General features: G+C 52.4%; 1 protein-coding gene across 2 annotated transcripts; it reads left to right on the top strand.

Moving 5' to 3' along the window:
• Nucleotides 1–8,718: 8,718 nt before the first annotated feature.
• On the top strand, nt 8,719–23,155 carry CCNB3 (cyclin B3). Of its 2 annotated transcripts, none has more exons than XM_090060993.1 (12): nt 8,719–8,816; nt 12,250–12,367; nt 13,245–13,328; nt 15,093–15,211; nt 15,843–15,945; nt 16,867–16,965; nt 17,345–17,437; nt 18,249–18,386; nt 20,138–20,293; nt 21,067–21,216; nt 21,956–22,086; nt 22,871–23,155. In XM_090060993.1, the coding sequence occupies exons 2-12, from the start codon at nt 12,275–12,277 to the stop codon at nt 22,938–22,940; spliced, it is 1,236 nt and encodes a 411-aa protein (XP_089917119.1). In that variant the 5' UTR covers nt 8,719–8,816; nt 12,250–12,274; the 3' UTR covers nt 22,941–23,155. The 2 variants fall into 2 exon arrangements, with proteins under 2 accessions (XP_089917119.1, XP_089917118.1); XM_090060992.1 differs by lacking the exon at nt 8,719–8,816 and adding an exon at nt 10,096–10,251.
• The last annotated feature ends 440 nt before the right edge of the window (nt 23,156–23,595 follow it).

Below are 23,595 nucleotides of genomic sequence, written 5' to 3'. Positions count from 1 at the left end.
TCCAAAACTGCATGTCTCTCACAAGGTCTGGGTTAACATGGTCAAGGCATGTCTTGAGACGACGACCCATAGCAAGCTCTGCTGGGCTGGACCCTGTTGTAGGGTAAGGCATTTCACGTTGAGCAAACAGAAATATGGCCAGTCTGGTAGGCCAGTCTCCTACAATAATCCTTTTCAGTGCATCTTTTGTAGTTTGCACCATTTGCTCAGCTTGTCCATTGGCCTGTGGCCTGCGAGGTGCAATGGTAACAGTTCAAATTAATTTGTGGCTGGCAAAACCTTGGAACTCAGCTGAGGTGAATGCACTGCCATTATCAGAAACGATAGTGTCAGGCACCCCATGGGTTGCAAACAGTTGACAGAGAGCTGTTATAGTGGCAGTTGATGTAAGAGTTGAGACAGTAATCACTTCAAGTCATTTTGAGTATGAGTCAGCAACAATTAAGGAATTCTTACCTTGCAAAGGGCCAGCAAAATCAATGTGGATGCATAATCAGGGTTCCTTTGTCATTTCCCAAGGGAATACTGGTGCCTTTGGTGTATGACTGGTTGCTTGACAAATGCTGCACTCCCTCACAACCCTATGTCATTGTCCATAGCTGGCCACCAAACAGAACTTCTAGCCAGTGCTTTCATCCTCACAATGCCTGGGTGTGCTGCTTGCAGTGTTGTCAGTATGATTTGGCATCCTGCTTTTGGAATTATGACACGATTTCCCCACAAGAGACACCCCTTGTGTGCGGACAGCTCATACTGATGTGATGAAAATGGCCTGAATTCCTCAGCCAATTTGTCTGCAGGCCAGCCCCTCCACACCCAGCTGAGGACATGGGCAAGGATAGAGTTTTTTGCAGTCATCCTTGTAATCTGATCAGGTTGAAGAGGGTCTTCTGGCAGATTTCAGCATAAGAACTTCCACTGGTGGAGGAGTAACATGATCAGATGTCTGTAGTGGTAGAAGGCTCAATGCATCAGCATTTGCAATTGTTTTCCCAGGTTTATACACAAAGTTTATAGTCATATGCATTTAGCATGATACTCCAGCATTGCATATGAGGAGACAAAATAGGAGGAGCTGGTATGACCGTAGTAAAAATTCCAAGAAGGGGTTTGTGGTCTGTTTGGATTTCAAATTTGTGGCCATGAATGTAATTGTGATTTTTTTAAACTCCTGCAATGACTGCCAACGCTTCTTTATCAATCTGTGCATTATTCCTCTCAGTTAGAGTCATTGTTCTTGAGTAAAAAGCAACAGGTGCATCCATGCCATCAGGCAATGTGTGACTGTGGACAGCGCCAACACCAAACAGTGAGGCATCACAAGTAATGGACAGTGGCTTCTGCTCATCATAGTGAACAAGGACAGAGTCTGATGTCAGCAACTTCTTGATGCCCTGGAAAGCTTTGTTGTGCTGGCAAGTCTGAACTTCCACTGAGTTCCTTTATCCTGTAAGTGATGAAGGGGCTCTGCTATGGTGGCTTTGTCTTTCAAGAAGATGTAATAAAAGTTGAGAAGTCCAAAGAATGCTTGAAGATCCTGTCTGCATTTTGGTATAGGGGCATCATGTATTGCTTTTACCTTGTCTTCAACTGGGTGAATGTCAGAAGCATCAATTTGATATCCCAGAAAGTTGATACTGAAAACTCCCTGTTGACATGTCTCTCTTTTTACTCTGATACCTGTTTTATCGAACCTCTGTAAAACTTCTCTGAGTCTCTCAGTGAGTTTCTCTCTAGACGGCCCCATGATCAACACATCATCAAAGTATGGAACAACCCTGGGAATTCCTGCTGGCACTTTCTCCATGAACCAGTGGAAAATTCCTGGTGCCACAGAAATTCCAAACGAGAGGCACTTGACATGGAGTGCTCCGCGGTGTGTAATTATTGTTTGGCTTCAGCAGCCTTGTCACCCACTATCAATTGCTGATAGGCTTGAGTGAGGTCAGGTTTGGCAAAAACCTTCCCTCCTGCAAAAACAGATAGTAACTGGTTAATGGCAGGCACTGGGTGTGGATCCTGCTTAAGTGCTATATTAACAGTGCACTTGTAATCCCCACAGCTGCAAACACTGCTGTTAGGTTTTAAAACAGGAACAATTGGGGTGGTCCAGCTTGTATGTACGATTGACTTGAGGACCCCCTGGTGCAATAAACCCATCAAATTCTGCATCAATTTTCGGCCGCAGTGCGAAAGGTACATGCCGAGCCTTCATCCAGATAGGGGCTATCGCAGGATCCATTTGGAACGTCACAGGTGGACCAGAGTAAGTTCCTAATTCCTTGGAGAATACCTGGGGAGACTCCCTGGCAAGCCTTTCCAGACTTTCTGTGCAGAAATTGTATACGCCTTGAATACTGATTCCCAATGGTGAGAACCAATTTCTCCCCAGAAGACTTTTACGTGAATCTTTAGTGACAATGAGGGGTAGATGCGGTCTGACAGAGCCATTCTGGACATTGACACTGCAGCTACCCAAAATTTCCACAATCTGTCCATTGTAGTCAAGCAGGTGACACTGACTTTCACTAGCTTGGGGAGAGGGTGCTGAAACAACTGGAAGAATGTGTTTTCATCTATGAGGGATACTCCCGACCCTGAGTCCACTTCCATTTTGCACTTCTTTCCATTGAGTTTCAACAACAACAACATTTTGAATCAAATATGTTTTTTGTACCTCATGTTCTGGGGAGGACTCTAATCTGTGAGTAGATTGAGAGTGAATACATTTCCACAGTCTTTTTGTCTCCCGGAACTGGCCTTCAAGTGGCAAACCCTCTCTCTGCGGCCCTTCTCCTTGCAGGCGTGACACTCCGCGATCCGAAACCTGCACTCCCTTCGTCTACGTTGTCCGCCACAACTCAAACATGTCTGTGGACTAATTGGCTTTTGTGGTGCTGTTGGTGAGGGCATACTCCACTGAATTTGCTGGTGATGATCTGATTCATGACCTTTTTGGAGTAAGTAGACATTGCTGGAGAATGCCTGGCGAATTTCTCTCACATTATGGGATGCTGCTTCAACTGCCAAGGCTTTTTCTTGTGCAGTAGCCAAGGTCAAATTTGGTTCAGAGAGCAGATGAGGTTGGATTGCTTCATCTTAAACCCCACAGATAAGACTGTTGTGAAGCAAGCCATCCAGGAGATCCCCAACTCACAAAATTCGGCAAGATGACAGAGCTCAGCCAGGTAATCTGCTATGCCTTCATTTGCCTTTTGGTTCCATTTAAAAAAATTAAATCTCTGCAGGGTAACAGATAGCGATGGGCAAAAATGTGCCTTTAGCAGGGCAATTAATTCAGTATAACACTTAGTGTTTGGTAAGGCAGATGTTGTGAGGGAGAGAACAATGGCAAATGTTTTGGCACCACAGACTGTCAGGAGGATCACACGCTTCTGTTCTGGAGTTTCCACTTTGTTGGGTTCCAGGTAATAGGATAGTCCCTCAACATAAGAGTCTCAAGAAGCCAGCTGGCTTGCATCAAATTCTTCTATGTGACCCAGTGTGGTCTGGAACAGTCACCCCCCGCTGGGCCCCCCTCAGGCCCCGGGGGAGGCACACCTGGGCCAAGGGCTAGTGAGGAACTAGTCAGGGAACTTCTGGAGGGACTGGATGTATTCAAGGCAGCCGGTCCGGACGATCTCCACCCTAGAGTACTAAAGGAATTGGCTGAGGTCATTGCAGGACCCCTGGCATGGCTTTATGAGCAGTCATGGTGCTCTGGTGTGGTGCCAGAGGATTGGAAGAGGGCCAACATGGTTCCCATCTTCAAAAAGCGGAAGAAGGAGGACCCGGGAAACTATAGGCCAGTTAGTCTTACCTCGATCCTGGGCAAGCTTTTTGAGAAAATTATTCTGGCACATATCCACAAGGGGCCAGCAGGGAAGGTCATGCTTAGGGGCAACCAACATGGGTTCATTAAAGGCAGGTCCTGTCAGACCAACCTGGTGGCCTTCTATGGCCAGGTCACCAAATCATTAGATGCAGGGGTAGAAGTGGATATAGTCTTCCTGGACTTTCAGAAGGCCTTCGACACTGTCTCTCACACCGTTCTCATTAAGAAACTGGGGGGCTGTGGTGTCGATACCCACACAGTCAAATTGGTGGCCAACTGGTTGGAGGGCTGCACCCAGAGAGTGGTGGGGGAGGGGTCATTTTTGCCCTGGAGGGATGTGGGCAGTGGGGTCCCCCAGGGCTCGGTCCTTGGGCCTGCACTGTTCAACATCTTCATCAGCGACTTGGACGAGGGGGTAAAAAGCACCCTGTTCAAATTTGCTGATGACACTAAGATGTGGGGGGATGTGGGCACGCTAGAAGGGAGGAATAGGCTGCAATAGGACCTAGACAGGTTACAGGGGTGGGCAGATGAGAATAGGGTGGGATTCAACACTGACAAGTGCAAAGTGATGCAACCAGCACCATACATACAGGCTGGGAAACTCCCTTCTTGTCAGTACAGAGGTAAAAAGGATCTTGGAGTCATCATTGACTCCAAGATGAACATGGGTCAGCCGTGTGGGGATGCAGTCAGGAAGGCCAACTGCACCTTGTCATGCATCCGCAGATGCATCTCAAGCAGGTCGAAGGAGGTGATCCTCCCCCTGTATGCAGCACTGGTCAGGCCGCAGCTGGAGTACTGTGTCCAGGTCTGGGCGCTGCACTTCAGGAGGGATGTGGACAACATGGAGAGGGTCCAGAGGAGGGACACTTGCATGATCAGGGGGCAGAAGAGCAGGCCCTACGAGGAGAGGCTAGGGGACCTGAACCTGTTCAGCATCCACAAGAGAAGGCTGAGGGGGGATCTAGTGGCTTGTTATGAACTAGTCAGGGGGGATCAGCAGGCATTGGGGGAGTCCCTGTTCCCCCGAGCACCACCAGGAGTGACTAGAGTGACTAGAAATAATGGTCACAAGCTGGCAGAGGGTAGATTTAGGCTAGATATCAGGAGGCGCTACCTCACTGTCAGGGCGGCTAGGATCTCAAACCAACTTCCAAGAGAAGCGGTGCTCCTACCCTGGGGGTGTTTAAGAGGAGGCTAGATGTTCACCTTGCTGGGGTTGTTTGACCCCAGTACTCTTTCCTGCCCATGGCGGGGGGTCGGACTAGATGATCTACTCAGGTCCCTTCCGACCCTAGAAACTATGAAACTATAAGCATCCAATTTGCTCTTGAAGGTGTTCTTCAAGAGGTTAGATAGGCATCTGGCTGGGGTCATCTGAACCCAGCACTCTTTCCTGCTTATGCAGGGGGTTGGACTCGATGATCTATTGAGGTCCCTTCTGACCCTAACATCTGTGAATGTATGAATCTATGAATGTGGCCATTTTAACTAACATCAGCTGTATTAGAGAGAGAAGAAGAAGAAAATAACCTTCCCTCTGATCGCAAAACACAGCCTGGTCTGAGCACGGTGTCCCACAGTCTAGGGGTGTCTTCTCAGCAAAGGATCCCATTGTCGTCACCAGATGATATGTTGTGAGTTCAGCAACAACGCTCTGGACACTGCTGTGTTGAACTAACCGGTATTTATTATTACAATTCTCTGGAATCATATCCAAGGTGAGCAGTTGCATCAGTAGATGTATGCAGATCCTATACCTACTCTGCCTGTGACTTGACCCAGTCCTGTGGAGGGAGAGGAACCAAGGATGCCCCTGCTTCCTCCTGGCAGAGAACAGGGAGTACCGGTGCTGCAAAACTGCCACAAAGCTGCTGAACCCTGCAGTGCTGGACAGGAGGGCTTTGGCCTTAAAGGGACAGGACAAGGAAAACACAAGACACAACAGGGGCCTGGCAGGGGGCCCCCCGTGGTCCCCTTCCCCCTCCTCCAGACCCCGTTCCTCTGCCCCCTACTGACCCACATGAAGTCCAGGTCCAGCTCCCTGCGGCAGCGAGCAGGGACTGCCCAAATTTCCAAAGCTCTCTGAATCTTTTCTGAATCGATTTGGAGCGCTTCAGACTGATTCAGACCTTTTTATTGGTCTCCTGATTCAATTCAGATTTGGAAATTCAGCCACCGAAGCGGGCCAGATCTGCTCCAAATTGAATCAGCACCCAAAGCGTTGCACAGCCCTACTATCTGTCTACCTATATATTTTTTTCAAATCAAAAAGTTTGTTGGTTCCCATATGAATTCACATAATGCCAATCCTCACCATCTGGGAAGGCCTGGGAGCACTTCCTTCTCCTGTCCTGGCTGGCATGGGGTGTAGAGGAAGGATCTGTACTCAGAAAGGCAATGCATCAGTGTCATTTCCATGAGTCTTATGAGCCCCAAATGATTTGAATTCTACAGTGAGACCATGCCCCTCCTCCCACACCCCTCCTTCCATGCCCCTCCTCCACCAAACACATACTCATGATTAGAAAACACAAGTGGAAGGACCAGGACATCGAAATACATGCACAAGCTGTCTTCATTTAACATCGGGGGCTGAATTCACAGTTATGCATCATGGAACATGTCAGAGCCGAGCAGCTTCAGCAGTAGTACAAGATAAGCAGGGAGCTGTAGGTTCAAAGTGGCCAGTTCACCTCACTGAGATGTTCTTGAGACACTGAGATGTTCCCAAGGCTTAAGAGAAGTTAAGGTTTTTTGGTTGAGTTTTTAAGTTTAAAAAGCAGAGTACAGGTTTTCATTAAAGCAAGGGACTTAGGCTGAATAAGAGGCCTACATTTGGCTACAGTCATTTGGAGCTGGTGGAGATGAACAGGGCCTACACTCATAGCTATGAGGTATGAACTGTTCCTTCTCTGGCCCCTCTCTACCGTTAGTGTTTGTAACCTTTATTCGATGCACAGTACATGTCTGTATTTGGCCTCTAGGGTGCTTGCTGCTGCAAGGAGACAGAGTACCCCCAGAGCCCTGCTAATGCTGGAAGGTCAAAGAAAGGGCCTTAGACTCCCAGAAGAGCAAGGTTCCCCTTCCCCCCCCCATCCTAATTCACATGAGAAAGGACTCAGAAAAGGATGCATAGAGATCTAAGACTATTCAAAGCCACCTTAGTCCAGGAACAGCTACAGTGCAGGATGCCCCTTTGCCTGGTACAGAGGTAGCTGCCCCAGCACTGTGCTGCTGTTGAAGCAAGGTCAAGCAAGTCACCAGTAGGTATCAAGACAGTGGAGCCAGCACCTGGGGCTTCTCTGATCAGGGCTGGACAGAGAAGTCACTGTAGCTGGTTGTGGAGTCTCAGTTTCTTCCTGCGTCGTGACCTGTGCCTGGTGGCTGTGGGAGAGGGGGTGCCAGCTGGAGATCCTTCTAGTCCCACTCTGCGTGGGATCCTAACAGCAAGGCAGCAAAGGAAGCAAGGGGGCTGTGAACTCCCCAGAGCTGCAAACTTCCCCCTTCCCCTTGCTGTGAGGCAGCAGATAGCCAGAGAGGGCTGCCCCATAGCAGCTACAAAGGGGCAGCTCAGGTTCAGATCCCCAGGCTGGCATCAGAGCTGCTCCTGGGGCATGAGGCAGGTGGTGGGAGCTCTGCTGTGCTGCGCTGGCTTTCTGAAGTGATAATGAGGGTTTCTCACCATAGTTAATCACCATAACTTCACCTGGTGATGTTTGGAGCATCCAGCACATCAGGCAGAGCCTGATGTGTCAAACCCATGGAGGAGGAGCTGTCAGAGGCTTGGGTCGGGCAGGTAGAAGGCAGAGTAAATCAGAGACTAACCAAGATAGATGCCTGTGTGTATGTGTGTGTCTATGTCTACATATATACAGACACACACACACACACACGATGTATAGGTGGTGTGTGTGTGTGAGTGTAGCACAAGCCTTCATGGGCTGAAGCTCACTTCATCAGGTGCTATGAAAGGAAGAGTACAGACAATGTATAGGGAGGAGGGAAATGTGTGCCAATGGATGGCAGGCCATTTAGTGAATAACTTGAGATCCCATCCAGGAGCAGATAGTTGTCACCTGCCAGACACGCAGGTGAAAAACACGTCTCTGTGCATTACACATATTACACAACTGACCCGTGAATCGCGCAGTAAATTGAGAGCTGCCGCATGTGCAGTATAGTTACTACACAACTGACCGGTGAACTGCGCAATAAATGCAGACTGGCCAGTAATCACCACGCAGTGCAAGTGACCCTCCTGCCCTGCAAAGCGCCCTCCAGCTACGCTGGTGCCCGAGACCGCGCAGCAGCAGCCAGCTTGGAGGCAGCTGTCCCGGGAGTGTGGCGGGTCCTGGCCGGGCGCTGCGACTGCGCACGAGCACAAGAGCCTGGTAGGGCCGGTCTTACCCCACGGGCGGGGGGTGCCCACAGGGCCCGGCAGCCGATAGCTCTCCTGGCTGGAAGGCCGCGGAGACTGTCCCCGCAGCGCTTCTCCCTGTGGGACCATCCTGGCGCCGCGGGGGGCGGGCGGAGACCTCCTGCGCTTCAGGGCCGAGGGGCCTGGGCACACGTGCAAGGAGTGCTCAGGCCTCCACCCAGCGCCAGAGCCGCCTGCCCCCCGGGGCCGCCCTGGGCCGGCAGCACTCTGGCACGCCCCTACGAAGAGTCCCATGGGCGCCTGGCCCTTTAACACTAATTTAAAATAAGCCGAGGCCCTGCAGCCAATCAGAGCAAAGGCTAGGAAAGACCCGCCCCCTGCCGCCTCCCCATTGGTGGAGGGAGCCGATTTTTAAAATCCCTAAGCTCCACCCGTAGCAACTGCATTCTTCCAGGCTTTCCGATTGGCTGCCGCCTGGCCAATCAGAGGCCGCCGGCTGCCGGGGCCGCAGTTTTCAAAATCGCAGGTTGCAGCAGTGCAGCAGGCGCCGAGTGGAGCGGAGCGGGCCGGGCTCGGGGCCGTGGTCGTGGCGGGCAGGTGAGCGCGGGGCCGTTGTGCGTGGGCGGGGGGAGCGCCTCGGCCGCCGGCGCCAGCGATTGGCCGCCCACGCTCGCGCGCCCGCCCCCACCGCAGCCCCACGCGCGCGCGGGGACAGCCCCACGCGCGCGCGGAGATTCGCCCAGCTCGGGCGCCCGTCCCGCAGCCCTCCGCCCCGGCCGGACACTTCCCAGCCCTCCGGGTTGCGCGCACCGGGCCCCGGGGCCGGGTTGCGCTTGGCCTTGCCCCGAGCTGCTGCTCAGTGACTGCAGGGGAAGGCGCAGCCGCGCCTGGGTCCCTCCGTCTCGCGCTGCGGGGAGCAGGCCGGGGGCGCCGCATGACGGCAAGGGCGGGGGCGGTTTCTTCTCCCGCGGACGCCTCTTGCTTAAAATCCCGCTGCAGGGGCTGCGCCAGTGCGGGGGGTGGGCCTCTCCCCAAGCAGCCGCAGCTCGGGTTTGCGCTGGCCCTTCGGGGGGCAACGGGAGCTCCGTCCAGCCTGGGGGGGTCCCGGGTTCTGAGCCGGGTGGGAAGGGCCGAGGAAGGGGATGACCCTGGGTGGGGAGCTCGGGGCAGGCCCGAGCCGGCTGAGCAGTCCCAAAGGGCCCCAGAGAGGTGGGGGGAAGCAGCAGGTCTGCTTGGGGGCTGGACAACGAGTAAGACCCGCTGTCCTCTAGCACCAACTCCTTCGAAGGACAGAAGTCCCTGTTTCTTCCTGACCTGGCTCTGGTGATTTTTAGTGGTTGCAGCAATTTGGCTCTGAATGCATTTGCTTACTGAGGACACTGGCAGTGTTGAGCTGCAGCCACATAGGTTGTCACTATTAGTTCAGTCTGATGTGCTGCTTTTGCATTAAATGCACAAATGTACAAGACCTGGGGAATTGGCCGTGGGCCCTAGGGCCTTTTGCTGCTTAACTGCTTGTTCATATTGAGCACTGCAGACTGCTGTGGTGATGGTATCATTAGAGGTGTTTGTGATGCAGCTAGATGGATGGCAGTGGGCCTCAACCTTTTAGACTCAAGGCACCCCTTGAAAAGTTCTATGGTGGGGAGTGTCTCTCTCCAGTCCCTAGGAGCTGTGGGTGGCAGATGAAGCAATAGGCCAAAAGCTAAGGGTGCTGTAGAGACTGAAATCCCTGCCCTCTAGGGTAATAGTCCCATCTGGGTCAGGTTTAGGTGCAGCTGCCCAGGCTCTACTATCCTGCAGTAAAACAAAGGCTTTCCTCTTCTGGGCTGATAGTTCAGCACCAAATCCACACAGACTATTTGTGGGGTTCCCTTTTATTCTGCAGACTCTCATGGCAGCCTGTTCCAGCAGGTAAGAGCCCTGGGCTAGGACTGGCCAGAATTCAGCCCAGTTCTGCCACTGGATTTCTTGGTGACCTTGGGCAAGCCACTTTACCTTCCTAGACCTCAGTTGCCCCTATGTTTAAGAAGTGAGTAATAATGTTTCCTCCTCCTTTTAGAGATCTGTGGATTAAAGTGAAAAGTGAGGGGAGTGTCTCAGAACATGTTCTCCAAAAACAGCTATGCTAGGCTGGAAGGGGAAGGATTGATTTTTTTATTTATTTATTTGTTTATTTAAGGTGTGTTATAACAGTGATTCCAGGAGTGAGCAGAAGTTGCAAGAGCCCAGATTTCTCTCTTAAAAGCTGGGTGAGACCCAAGCCATAGATGGCCCAGTGCAATTGTCGGTAGAAGCATGTATGGAAATTGACCCTAAAGTCCTGGCAGGCTGCATTCTGCCCTTGGCAATGCATATCAACTTTTGCTTTGGACAAGAGGCTTTTCAGCTCCTCTGTGGGGTGAGCTGTCCCTGCCCTCAGCAGTCATCAAAATCCTCTGTTGTGTTCTGTTCTCCAGAACTGCAGCCATGTGTTGAGATTGGCACCATCAGAGATACGGAACAAATAAGGCTCTCAGCGTGCTAGGCATGGTTTGGCTACCTAGCACATGCTGCTCCTCTTTGCACCTGCCTTTGAGCAGCCCCCTTTGCCAGGCTGATTTTGGTCTTTCCATCTGGAGTGTCCATTTTCCCCTGCTTGCAGCTGCTCCAGTATATCTTCTCTTCTGCCAGTGAACCTGGTGCTTAGAAATATCATATCCTTACTGAAGGGGTCATCTGATATAGTCTCTTACAATGGCAAGGAACTGATCTTGGGAGACCTCCTATATTGGATGAAAGGAGGCATAATGGAAGATGTGGACTGAATTGTGGTCAAGCACCATGTCTTCATGATCAGGGGGTGGAGCTGCTGTAAAAGTGCAGCCTTTTCCTGGGAAGCTTCTCAATGCTTAATTGCCCTTTTCCCATTGTCCTTGAGCAGCCAGATGGCCAGGCTGAGAAGTGGCCTGGAATATTTGCCTCATCTGTTACCTCCCACTCTGTGATCACCACCTCCAGAGCATGCTGAACCCTGTACAGTATATCTGCTTGCAAGCTGCTGCTGAAAAGCTGAGCCTCTTCCTCCTCCCACCTGCGAGAATTAAACGATCCTCCAGGCATCCTAACCTGCCTCTCCAGTGCTGGAACCTGCTTGCTTTCCCTCACCACTACCCCAAAAGCTACTAACTCCCCCTGTCCCCCAGCCTTTGGCAGGCTTCCATATGCCATTGCATTATGGTCAGCAAGAGCCACTTTTAACTCTCTGAATGCCACCGGCTCCCCATCTTACATTGTCCCAACCCTTGTTGATGGTTCTTCTCCATCTCTTCCGTGGACCTTTTCACGTGAGATGTGCTTCCGTGGCACTTTGCCTCTCTCCGTCTCTGTCCTTGTCTTTCTGGACCAGTGACCCATATACTGCTGTGGCACTTAAGGTCATAGACAAGTAGGGCTGGAAGGGACCCCACAAGATTATCTAGTGGAGCCCCTTGCTCAAAGCAGGATCATCCCTGGCTACACCATCCCAGATGGGTCCCCTAAGCAGTTTGGGCAGACACTCCTCACCCTACTATGATTACCATGTCCCATTGCCCATTTAGTATGGCAGGGGTGGGCCTAGATGAGACTGGGTAGGGGGTTAATGTGGGCTGCCTCCAAAGGACCTGGCTCAGTGTCCCCCACACAACTCTAGGGCCTGTGGCTACAGCTGCACCTGCAAAGGGCTGTGCTTGGTGTCTGTAAAAACAGTGAAAAGAATGCGTGTTCTTAAGGGTCTCGTCCAAGATGAGACTGAGATACTGCTGGCATTCCTGACGGTATGGCCAAGGTCTGTAGTCACTGCTCTGTCTCAGACCAGTGGGGCTTTGACTAGAGACAAAACCCAGCTTTTTGGATGCCCCTGGGTAGTCACGTTGCCTTCCTGCCCCTCAGTTTGCCCATCTGTAAGGGAGAGACAAGATAACTTACTGCTTGGGGAAGGCCAGACTTTCTTTGTATTGTTCCTTGCAATCTGTAGTCTTCTGGTAGCATCTCTTGTTTCTCTTCCTAGCTGTGCTCAGAGGCAAAGAGAAAAGATGCCAATGCCACGCAGTACCAAGACTGTGGGCAGTAAACAGCCCCGGCCTGGCAAAGCTATCCCAGCGGTGGAGAATGGCAGATCTGAGAAGGTGAGTCTCTGGGATAGCAGTTGCCTCTCTCTCCAGCTGTATGCACAGCCCCTGCAGACATACTGTAAAGGTGGGACCCAGTCACTAGATGTGGGGAGGCCAGAAGGAAAGATAGTCCTTCTTAGCTGGACCCGGATTACCACCAGCTCTTCAACAAACTCCCCAAGTGGACTTGGAGCAAATCCATGGCCTGTACTGTTTCATAGTTTCTAGGGTCAGAAGGGACCTGAGTAGATCATCTAGTCCGACCCCCTGCCATGGGCAGGAAAGAGTACTGGGGTCAAACGACCCCAGCAAGGTGCACATCTAGCCTCCTCTTAAAGACCCCCAGGGTAGGAGCCAGCACCACTTCTCCTGGAAGTTGGTTCTAGATCCTAGCTGCCCTGACAGTGAGGTAGCGCCTCCTGATATCTAGCCTAAATCTACCCTCTGCCAGCTTGTGACCGTTATTCCTGGTCATTCCTGGTAGTGCTCGGGGGGAACAGGGACTCCCCCAATGCCTGCTGATCCCCCCTGACTAGTTTGTAACAGGCCACTAGATCCCCCCTCAGCCTTCTCTCGTGGAGGCTGAACAGGTTCAGGTCTTGTAGCCTCTCCTCATAAGGTCTGCCCTGCTGTTCTCTATTCCCCACCTGTAAAATGGGACACAATGGCACTGCCTGACTTCATGGAGGTATTCTGAGGTGGCCAGAGGCATGTCACAGGCAGAGTGGCTCCAGCCATGACATCAGTGGCTTGGAGGAGGTATACTTGACCTTTGTGGTGGCCTGTCCCTCAGGGCACAGCTGCTGCAGGAGGGTGGATGGAGAAGCACATATCTGGTGTCTCACTAGGTTGCCTCAGTCATGCTGCTTTGCTCATTTTCCCCTTTCTCTAGGAGGAGAACAGTCAAGCAAAGCGGTCCCCGTCCTCACCTCAGGGTGCGCCCAAGAAGAGGTCAGCATTCGGAGACATCACGAATGTAAGTACCCAGTGGCTGGGGCCAGGGGATCTCCTGGGGGATTGGGGCTTTTCTTAGGTTTCAAGTACCCTAAATCAAACCTGTATCTTCCTTTATCTATTATGGGACAGAGCAGCAGCCTGGGGTGTCTGTCTGCTGGCTGTGTGGGCAGAGATTGTTGGAGGGACAGGGAATGAGACATCCTGCTTCCTGACAATGGGTCTGCCGTATAGACTGTATTCCCATACTGGTCATTCCTCATCAGTCTGGGAAGCAGCTCTTCTGATTCCCATCCCTGTGCTCAAACAACTAAGCCACACTTACATCAGCACTGCAGTATTTCTCTTGCTTAAGCCTGGATAGGAGCAGCCTCCAAGGAATTATTTCAAAATGGTACTTGCAGTCTCCAAGCAAATCCAGACACTGAACCTGCTTGCTCAGGAGAGATTAGATCTCTTTGACTCCAGAATGGAGGACTGAAGGGGCCTCCTGGGCCAATGAGTCTGTTTCCCTGTATTTGTAGTCAGTATTAGAATTGCCCCATAATTACCACTTCAAACCCTTGCATGTGCCAAGGGCCAGTACCTGAAACATCATGGCTAAAAGCAGGGGAAATGAGGGCCCTGCCAATGACCTGCCACTACAATGAGAGAGAAGTAGCCAGTTAATAGCTTTGCAAAATATCCTAGGAAAAAGACCATGCCCCATTGCTTCAGAGGAAGACAAAACCTGCATATTTCACCAGTCTGTCTTAATGTTTTAGGCAGCCTTGCCTTTCCCTAGGAAGTCCTTGACTTGAATGCTCACTGTAGTGTATTGTTCTAAGGAACTATGTAAGAGCTGCTTTTCATTCAGGGTATTTGAAGTCTCCTTCTAACAGGAGAGCAAAGCTCCAGGCTTTCCCCACTATGTTGCAGGTGGGGCCCAGTTGTGAGGGACATTATAGAAAGATTTCTATATTTTCACTTTGCTATAAGTCCCTAATGGTCCACATGGTGTTGCTGCTATGACGTGGTGTTTGTGGTCTGTAGAGAGTTAGTCTAAAGGAGATCCTAGGTCTGATCCACATGTGTACAGCTACTGAGGGCTTTAGCTTCAGCCCTACATTCCTTGAAGTTCCTCAAGCTTCATGATCTACTGTAGAAGTTGGACTTCATGTCACTCTAACCCTGGTGGGCAGGCCTGGAGGTGAGAACACTGGGGATTCAGTAAGCTGCGTGTTGGCAATCTATGGACCACAGGCTGGATTTGGCCTGTGGACCCTTTATATCTGGCCCATGTTTGTGGGGCTTCAGCAGCCACTTTCCCCAAACCAGCACAAGAAAAAGTGGCAGTGGTCAGTGCTTTCCACATGCTGGTGGCAGGTAAAAGCAGCAGCACTGGCTGAGTCCTAGTGCCTGCCCTTGCCTCCTTCTACCAGCCTGCTTCTGACCCGAACTGGCCAGTCCAGCCCAGAGTTTTTTAAAGGTTGCCATCCCCTTCACTAAGCACTCAAAAGCCCATTGAAGTTAATCCCAGTTCATGGGTGTTCCCACTTAGTTCAAATGGAACTAGCTGTTTTGGGACAAGAATGACTTGGAAGCTTCCCTCCTTGTTTGTGATTGGCCAGGATATCCTCCTAAATGTAGCCCCAGGCGAAGGTGTACTGCACCCTCTGTACCCACCACTGCAAGGAGAGTGGTCTCCGGTGTGTGGAACACAGTGCTAGGGAGCCTGGGGAAACTAAGCCATGCTGTAGTCATGTCTTTTGGAGCTCCATTTCATTGTCACTCCCTCTTCAAACAGGCTCATAAGAACCAGGTTGTTGTGGGAAAGAAGGAGGCTGTGAAGGCAGGTCCCAAGAAGGCACAGAAGGGCACCACCACACTGGGGGTCCTGAAAAACAATGAGATCAACTTGAAAAAGTGAGTGTGAATTGAGGTGATGGGTGTTTGGGATGAATATGTGTGTATGGTCCTGGCTCGACCCCCAGTCTGCCTGGCCAAACAGCAGCTCTGGGATTTTTGCCCCTATCCAGCTGTGACAATGTGCCGTTACTCCTGGTATGAGTCTGGTGTGGGGGTCTGGCTGCTGTTAGTATCAGTATTGACTCAAAGAACTGGCATGTACGCCTGCATGTCCCGCTGATGGGAAACCATGGGTTTTTCCTTGCAGGCTGGCAGAGGTCCGGGCTGCTTGAGGGCCCCCCCCATGCCCCACACCCATCCCCTGTGCCCACATACTTGGGAGCAGGGGGCACCAGCATGACCAGGGGGCTGTTTTCTACTTAAACTATTTACTGTTGGGTTGGGACTAGCCATCATTGTTCACAAATGGGTCCTGGTACAAAAACGGCTGAAAACCACTGCTCTAAGGGAAGGGTCTTACCCTCACCTCTAGAGGAGCTGCTTCAGGGCATTGGTGGGGATGCAATACCAGGCCCTGGGCTTATGGCTATCCTAGCACTACAGCCCCTTTTCTAATTAGAGTCACCCCAGCAGGCTGAGAGCCAAGCCTACCACTGTGACTTACCTTCTCCTGGCTGTTGTGTTTCAGGTCAATGAAGAAAACTCCCCCAAAGGAGGCACACGCTGAACTCAAACCCATCCCCAAGAACGATGCTGTACAGGAGAAGCCAGCACCTGTGCAGGTGTTGGAGGTGGGCATTCCCTTGGTTCTTAGTGTTTGCTGGGACAGCACAGGGTTTGGAGGGATAAGCAGCACATGTGGACTTGCTGTCACTGCTGCAGCCTTCATACACCCCACTGTGGTCTCAGGAGATGAAGCATCCTGTCCTGATCTGATCCTGTCCCTAAAGAGTGCTCATGTGCCTCATGCTGGTGATACCAGTGACTGACTCAATGTCTTCATCTGCTGATCATCCCACAGTGGGAGACCAAGCCTCAGAGACCTCTGCTGAGTAATGTCACACTGTGCCAGCACAGAAACAGGCCCACCAGGCTCCTGGCTTCTAGTTGATGCTTAGTCAGAACAGCAGAGTGAGGAGCAGGTGTTGGAGGGAGAGGTGGTGGAGGGGAGGCTGACCTCTGCAAGCCACATGGGTGGGATGCATGAGTAGCAAGGGGTGCTGCAGGGCAGGACTGTAATGCACTGAGAGCTTCTTGGGCAGGGTGTGCTATACCCAGTGCTGTTCCAGTCCTTGCTTCACACGCAGCTCTACTGCCACCCCTCTGTCCCACTGCTCAACCCCCTGCTGTTTGGGAAAGAGCAGCCTGAAAACTGTGGCCCAGTGCCTGTTTCTGAGTGTCCACATGGCAGTGGAGTTAAATTAGCCAACTTGAGTTACAGTAGTCGTAAGGACAAAGCAACTGGTGTAGCAGCTTGAATTCCAGTCCAGAAGGGAGTCAGAGCTTGCATATGAGCTGCTGCCCCAAGATAAAACCCCCAGTGCCTTGTTCCCCTGCCGTTCCAGCCCTGGTTAGCTGAGGAAAGTTAAGAATGCACCTTGACAGCAGTATGGGTGTGTCCTTGCTGTCTAGGACACTTGGGGCTCGTCCCATGTGGTATCTTTGGTTCCTTTGCTCTTCCGATGGTTCCAACCTCCTCCCCTTCCCTGCAGGTGCCAGTGGTAGAGGACATTGACAAGTACCAGCTGGAGGACCCGTACGCCAGTGCTGTGTATGCCAAGGAGATCTTTGATTACATGAGAGGGAGAGAGGTCAGTGACCTACAGGAAAATGTTTTATCTACTGTCCTATGAGGAGAGGCAGGCTGGGCTGGGTCAGATCTGCCTTGCCGTGCTCTAGCAGCCAGCCCACTGCAAAAGCTGTCCCCCTTAGCATCACTGCTGACTTAGCTGATCTAGGTTTGAGGGCTGGGGATTCACCTTGTGTCCCACACTGCAGGCATGAGACCACTGGGGCCAGCCTGGACAGGAGGGCAGTGATACCCAACCCCTGGTGGTGATGTGAGAGGGAGCATGCTATACTCAGCCATGCACTTGGCAATCTGTGGGTGCCAGAAAGCAGGGCAGGTATTCCAGCCCCAACAGACAGGAGCTCAACTCACCAACAGCTTCTTGGCTGCTCCTTTGGCAGGAGAAGTTTTTGCTCTTGGACTACATGAAGAAGCAGCCTGACATCAGCTGGGACATGAGAGCAATCCTGGTGGACTGGATGGTGGAGGTGCAGGTGGGCAGATCCTGGGCCTGGGGACACTGGGAGAGGCGGGGGGCAGGTCAGGGCACGGGTCAGCCTGTGTTTGGGTTTTAAGAGGGAAATGCAGACACAACATTCCCCTCCCCCTGGCTGGCCTGAGCTGGAGCTATGTGGAGAACCTCTTCAGGCCCTCTGTGAAATGGGTAAGCTGCCTCAAGGCATGCACCAGTGTGTGGCAAGGGAGGGGAGATCAGCATGTGGGGGGTGGTGCATTGGGAGGAGGTCGGGGTCAGAGAAGGAGCAGAGGAAGCTCCTCATATTTTTCTACAGCCGGTGGAATAGTGCTGGTCACCTTGTGGAAGTGCAGGCCCCAGTCCACCATGTGCTGGTGTCACCGAGGGGTGAGAGAGAGCAGCAGCCTGGTGCTTCTAGTCTAATGCAGGCTGGGATTTGCCTTCTGTGGTCCTCAGCTCTATTGCAAACTGAAAGAGAGACTCCAATCTGCTCCTGAGTGCTCAGGAGTGGGTGAATGCCTGGGTGGAAATCAGCACATGAGGGTTCCCACTTTGTTACCTGCCCTGATCCCTCTTCGCCTGGCACAGGAAGCATGTCTACCCCTAGCTGGTGAAGCTAACTGCAGCTTCACCCCATGGCCTACGGGCTCTGTCTGAGGGTCAACTGGAGGAGGAGAAGGCACAGGGGACTCGACTAAAGCTGCTTCTTGACCCACCTAGCAACAAAGCAAGCCCCGAGTCACTGTACCCCTTGCCTGGGGGCTGTAGGTGTGATTGGCAGCCACTGGCCAGCAGGCTGGTGTATCCTCATCCTCTGCTGTCTCTTCCAGGAGAACTTTGAGCTGACCCATGAGACGCTATACCTGGCAGTGAAGCTGGTGGATCACTACCTGTTGGAGGTGGTCAGCATGAGAGACAAGCTACAGCTCATTGGTTCCACAGCCATCCTCATCGCTTCCAAATTTGAGGTGACTCATTGCTTGCCTTCCTCTGCGTTGGGGAGAGGCCACTAAAGATGGGAGAGGATGGGAGCATATGGACAAGCCAGGTCTTCAGGGCTTTAGTTGTTTCTGTCCCTCATTTCCTGTACCTTTGAGAGGCCCCACCATCAGAACTGCAGGTGGGGGCTGCAGGCTGGGACTGCGGTGTATCAAGGCAGTGGAGGGAATTTTAGCCCTTGGCATCTCCATTTTTCTTTAGTCTTGGTGTAGATTGGCTCACATGCTGTCTGTAGAACTAGTCCGTATGGTGATGCAGTGACTAACACTAACCATGCCTAGCAAGGAAAAAAGAACAACCAAAATCCCCCTGCAACAGGGCTGTGTGAATGTAACCTACAGCTAACCCTATTTGAATGCCTTGTGACTGAAGTGTGATATGGGTGGTTTTACACGATACTTTTGCCTGTTTTGAGGAGGTAAAAGGAAGATAATTGGGTAAGGAAAGCACCAGGCAGGGAATTCTAGACCAGACAACAGATATAAGCCATTTGATCCCACAAGTGCTGGCTAACTGCCTGAAATGTGCTGTACCTTGACTGCGTGTGAGCTGCAACTATTCACTGCTATCCCAGCCAGAAATGAAGAGTTGTGCTGAGAATTGTTTTGACTGGGAAGTCACCCTCCTACCAACACTGGCTAGTTTTGATTTTGGTTAGAGAGATTCTTGGGGTTTCTTTTAAATATCTACCCTTCTGCTTTTGCTGCCCAAATTGTGTATAGAGCAGAGGCCAGAGGGAGGAGGGGAGCCTGCAACCTGAAAAAGAAGCATCGGGGCAAGTTATTAGCAAGGGGTAAGGGAAAGGTGAAGCTAGTCAAAGCTCCTGTCAAACTGTTTGAAAGGCCTGGAGCACCAGCATGACCAAGTAGGCTTTCCCCCAGGGAGGTGGAGGTGGCTTTTTTTCAAAAGGCTCTAGGGCCAAACCGTGGCTCATGAGCCTCATGCGGCTTGCCAGCACGATACGTGCGGCTCTCTGGAAATCAGCCAAAGCCCCACCCACTTTGCCCCGAGGCGGCTCTCGGGGCAACACAGCCCAGCACCTCCTGCTGCTCCAGCTTTCCCCGTGGAGAGCGCGTCCCAAGCCGGCCCTCCTTCTCCCTCTGGGCCTGCCAGCTCAGGCACCGGGCTGCCAGGGCAGGGGCTGCAGCTGCGCCGCTTACCCCGGGGCACACTGCCCATGGGGAAAGCCAGAGCAGTTCGGTGGGGTTGGGGGGTCACTTCCACTCCAGCTTGCGCAGAACACCCTCCCTTCCCCCTTACTCTCTGGTTCTTGGACTTCGGTGGAGGATCAGCTGCGACTTCCAGAGTGAATAACTCTGGCCACCCCTGCCGTAGGGCTTTGGCAAAAATCAAGTGCCAGAAAACTGAAACATTTTCTCTCTTGGATCTGCTTCTGCACTGCCTCGTGAGAATCCCTGGGTCCTCTTCATCTTTCCCAATGGGTCAGGCTCACTGGATGGGACTCCATCTCCCAGTGTACATCCCTCCAAGCAGGGAAAATGGGGTGCATCCTAGGAGACAGTCACACCAGGGCACATAGCCTCTGAAACAGAATGGGAGTTTGAGGCACTGCAGCAGCTTTCTCCCTGCTCTGGGATGGGATGAGGCAGGTGTTCAGTGGCCTGAGAAATACGATGTCCCCTCTTGTTAGAAAGAGACCTCTGGGTGCAGCACGTCCTTCCAGCACCGAGTGTTCATACAGCTTGTTTCTCTCCTGCAGGAGCGCTGCCCCCCATGCGTGGATGACTTCCTTTACATCTGTGATGATGCTTACAAGCGGGAGGAGCTGATCGCCATGGAGATAAGCATCCTCCAGACCCTGAAGTTCGACATCAACATTCCCATCCCGTATCGCTTCCTGCGGCGGTTTGCCAAGGTGAGGGCCTGGCCTCTACCTCGGAGTGCGGCGAGGAGGAGTGTCTGGGAGATTGCTGTGACTGAACCACAGTGGGTGGGCATTTGAGTTGTCTTCCCCAACCCCTCAGCCAAGCTGCACCACTGCACTGGAGTGGTAGTGGAAGAAAGAGCCCTTGCATGGAAGGCTCTTGTTTGTGCTGCTTGGGCCTGCCCTCTTGTGGGGAAGATTCAGATGTAAATCTTCCTGGAACTAAGCTCTGCAGGGTGAGGGTGGAAGCTGTGGGTGTGGAGACTCCTCCATGAAAGGACCTGGGTGCATCTGATTATGCCCTGGGTCCCAGCTCCTGGGAGATGGCTCTTGGGATTGCCTGTCCCTGGTGGGGGACCCAGCCAGCTGACCTACCTGCTGCCTTGCTGATCTGCAGAGAGCTTTCTGGCTTGGACTGTGGGGCACCTGCAGACACCCATGCCACCAGTGCCCCCGGCCCCTGTGGGGTCACCTTCCCTTTGCCCATGCACCAAGGGTAGATCAGGCCTTTCTTGCAGGGGACTGGTGACAAAGCAGGTACCCTAGCTGTAGGGCTGGACCCCATGCCTCTAACCAATGCAGCTTGAGGCTTACCAACCCATATAGTGTGTACCTCCTCTGTAGATGGAGCTGGATCCTTCTGGATCTGGGGGTGGAGAACTGTAGGAGGGATTGCCCTTTGTAGCTTGGATTTGGTGCTAGGGTAGGAATACCAAGGTGGGATTGTCCTCGCAGCTGTTCCTTCTCTTTTGTGTGGGTCCCAGTGTGCTCATACCAACATAGAGACGCTGACTCTGGCACGCTTCATCTGTGAGATGACTCTGCAGGAATATGACTACATCCAGGAGCGCGCCTCCAAGTTGGCTGCCAGCTGCTTGCTTTTGGCACTCAAGATGAAGGACCTTGGCGGATGGGTGAGTGTCCAGTTCAGGACGGCTGGCTGACCCTGAGCCAATAGCCCTTAATGATAGGAGCTGTTAGCAGAAGGTTGGCCAGAGTTGTAGGCAATGCTGCAGCTTTTGTATTTTTGGAGCCATCTCAGGCAGGTTCCTCCAAGACCAGGGTGCCAGGTTCTGTCCCTAGGAAAACAGAGATACTCCAGATGCTATAGAGAGCCATTGGGAAAAATTTCCTGTTGTCCATGACAAGGGGGTGCCAGGTGCCCCTTGATGGGCAGATGACGCAGGGAACTTTGGCCTGGGCAGCAGACATGTTGTCAGCCCAATGGATGTGCCCAAATGTGTGTATTCCCCTTTCAGGAGCATGGAGAGAGAGGACCTTTGTATAACCAGCATGGCCTCTGAACCCTGGTGCTTGCTTTTTCCACATCCTGTGACCTTTTGAGCACAATGACCTTGTTTCTCTGGCCATCTCCTGGGAGGACATTGCTTCCACTCAGTATAGGTCTCCCCTGCTCTTGAGGCCTTTCAGCAGCCTTGTCTTGTTTTCCACGGGGAACTCCACTGCATCCTGTTTGTACCAGATGTAACCTGGGAAGCCTTTGTGGGCCCAGACTGGTGTAGTTTGGAGTATATGGGCCATGGGTCTGACCCCCCAGGATACTATCTCCAAGGGTCCTTAGAGGGAGAAGTGCATCAGGCCTGGTTATGGTGTGCTGGCTTCAGCCCAGTCTGAGTCTCTGGCTTGTTGCAGAGCCCTACCCTGGAATATTACAGTGGCTACACATCTCAAGAGCTGCATCCCCTGGTGAAGAGGCTGAACTTCCTGCTGACCTATCAGCATGTTGACAAGCTCAAGGCTGTGCGCACCAAGTACTCCCATCGGTAAGGGATCTCTGGGCAGCTGGGCCCCGTTACATGTAGTGGGGCTAGGGGCTGCTTCTGACTAGAAGCTGGGAGATGTCTTCCACTAGGCCAGCAGGGGGTGCTGCGTTAGGTACTTACCTTCCAGCACACTCTGTGGCCAGGGGCTGGAAAAATTCACAGGTTGTAGGCTCTGAGCCCCACTTGTTCACAACCTGCCAAGGGTCCTGACCTGGGACTGCTGCAGCTGAGGACAATGGGTGCTGGCACATAATGATCTGTGGCAGGGCTGACACAGCCAGAGAGCTGGGGCTGCAGGCTCACCTGTGCCCCACAACTTGTATTTCTGCTAAGGTATGCTTTTTCTGGATGCTGGCCTTGGCAGGGGCAGCTGGAGCCTGCCTTTCCTCTGCTGTCTGCCTTTCTGTAATGCTGCATAGCTCTGGCCAGGCAGATGTCTTTACAGGGAAGGCCTGGAAGGGGTTGCAGATAGCTCTTTGCTGGTTAGCACTGTGCAAAGAGGCCTTGAGGCCTTATATTATATTACTGATTCATGTGCTGGATGCCTGGAAGGACTGGAGGACATGCCCAGGCAGTGGCAGCTGAGAGAGAAGGTGCCTGGGCTTCCTGTTAAAGGCCAGTTTAACTCCAGAGCCCAGTTGCATTTTGGAGAAAGCTATCGCTAGTTGATGGTTATGTACATTTGGTCTCTGATGGACTAGTGGGTGTCCTGGCCTCTCACATCCTGTTGCATATTATGAGTTTCCATGTTGTGCCAGCGCTGACTGACTTGTCACCCCTTCAGGGTCTTCTTTGAAGTCGCAAAGAGTGTGCCCATGGACATGCTGAAGCTGGAGGAAGCTCTGAAGAGCTAGCCCTGGGACATGGGGTGAGGAGCTCTCCTGCAGGGCTGCTGGCCCAGACTCATGGCATGGGACATTGAACAGCCTGTATGTATATAGCTTGTAAATAGCAACATGCTCCCTTTGCCCAAGGGGAGTCTGTACATAGACATTTTTTATTATTAAAGGGAGGGCGGGGGGAGGAAAAAATAGTGGTAGTGTTAATGGAAACTAGAAGATGTCAATAAACTATTGTGTATCTCTCCTCCTTGGTAGAGTCTCTGCTTCAGGGTCGCAGCACAGCAGTGCTGAGATCCAGCCTTGATGGCCTAGGTGCTGTGCACACAGCGACATGCTTCCTGCTGCACAGAGCCTGCTGTGTGCTGTGGCCCAAGGTGGGAGGGAGGGAAATGGAGAAAGTAACTACCTGCCCCATGGCAGCAGGACTCAGTGTTGGGCTGCCTGAGAGCAGTCTTATCCCAGTGGCTCTTGAAGTTTCCTGGTGCTGTGGCTGTATCTTGGCTTCCAGTTTGCTCTGGGGGGTGTTTCCTGTCTTGCCTGAACAGCTGCAGTGCTGTTTCTGGATGTTCTGTATCCCATCTCTCCAGGCCCAGTGGATGTGCCTGTAAGTGCTGCCTGGCATCAGGCTGAGCCAGGTGGTGGCATGCAGCCTACGGCAGTCATCAGT

This window comes from Crocodylus siamensis, chromosome 8, assembly GCF_052110815.1.
Source record: "Crocodylus siamensis isolate JL-2025a chromosome 8, ASM5211081v1, whole genome shotgun sequence".
In the NCBI taxonomy this organism is placed as follows: domain Eukaryota; kingdom Metazoa; phylum Chordata; order Crocodylia; family Crocodylidae; genus Crocodylus; species Crocodylus siamensis.
Note: the sequence above shows the minus strand (reverse complement) of the source record. Positions and strands in the feature narration are given on the sequence as shown.

Bases quoted from the DNA above. Each gene is read 5' to 3' on its own strand.
- CCNB3 (XM_090060992.1), top strand. The intron at 13,329-15,092 runs GTAAGTACCCAG...CTCTTCAAACAG, and splicing joins CATTCGGAGACATCACGAAT to GCTCATAAGAACCAGGTTGT. The intron at 22,087-22,870 runs GTAAGGGATCTC...TCACCCCTTCAG, and splicing joins CGCACCAAGTACTCCCATCG to GGTCTTCTTTGAAGTCGCAA.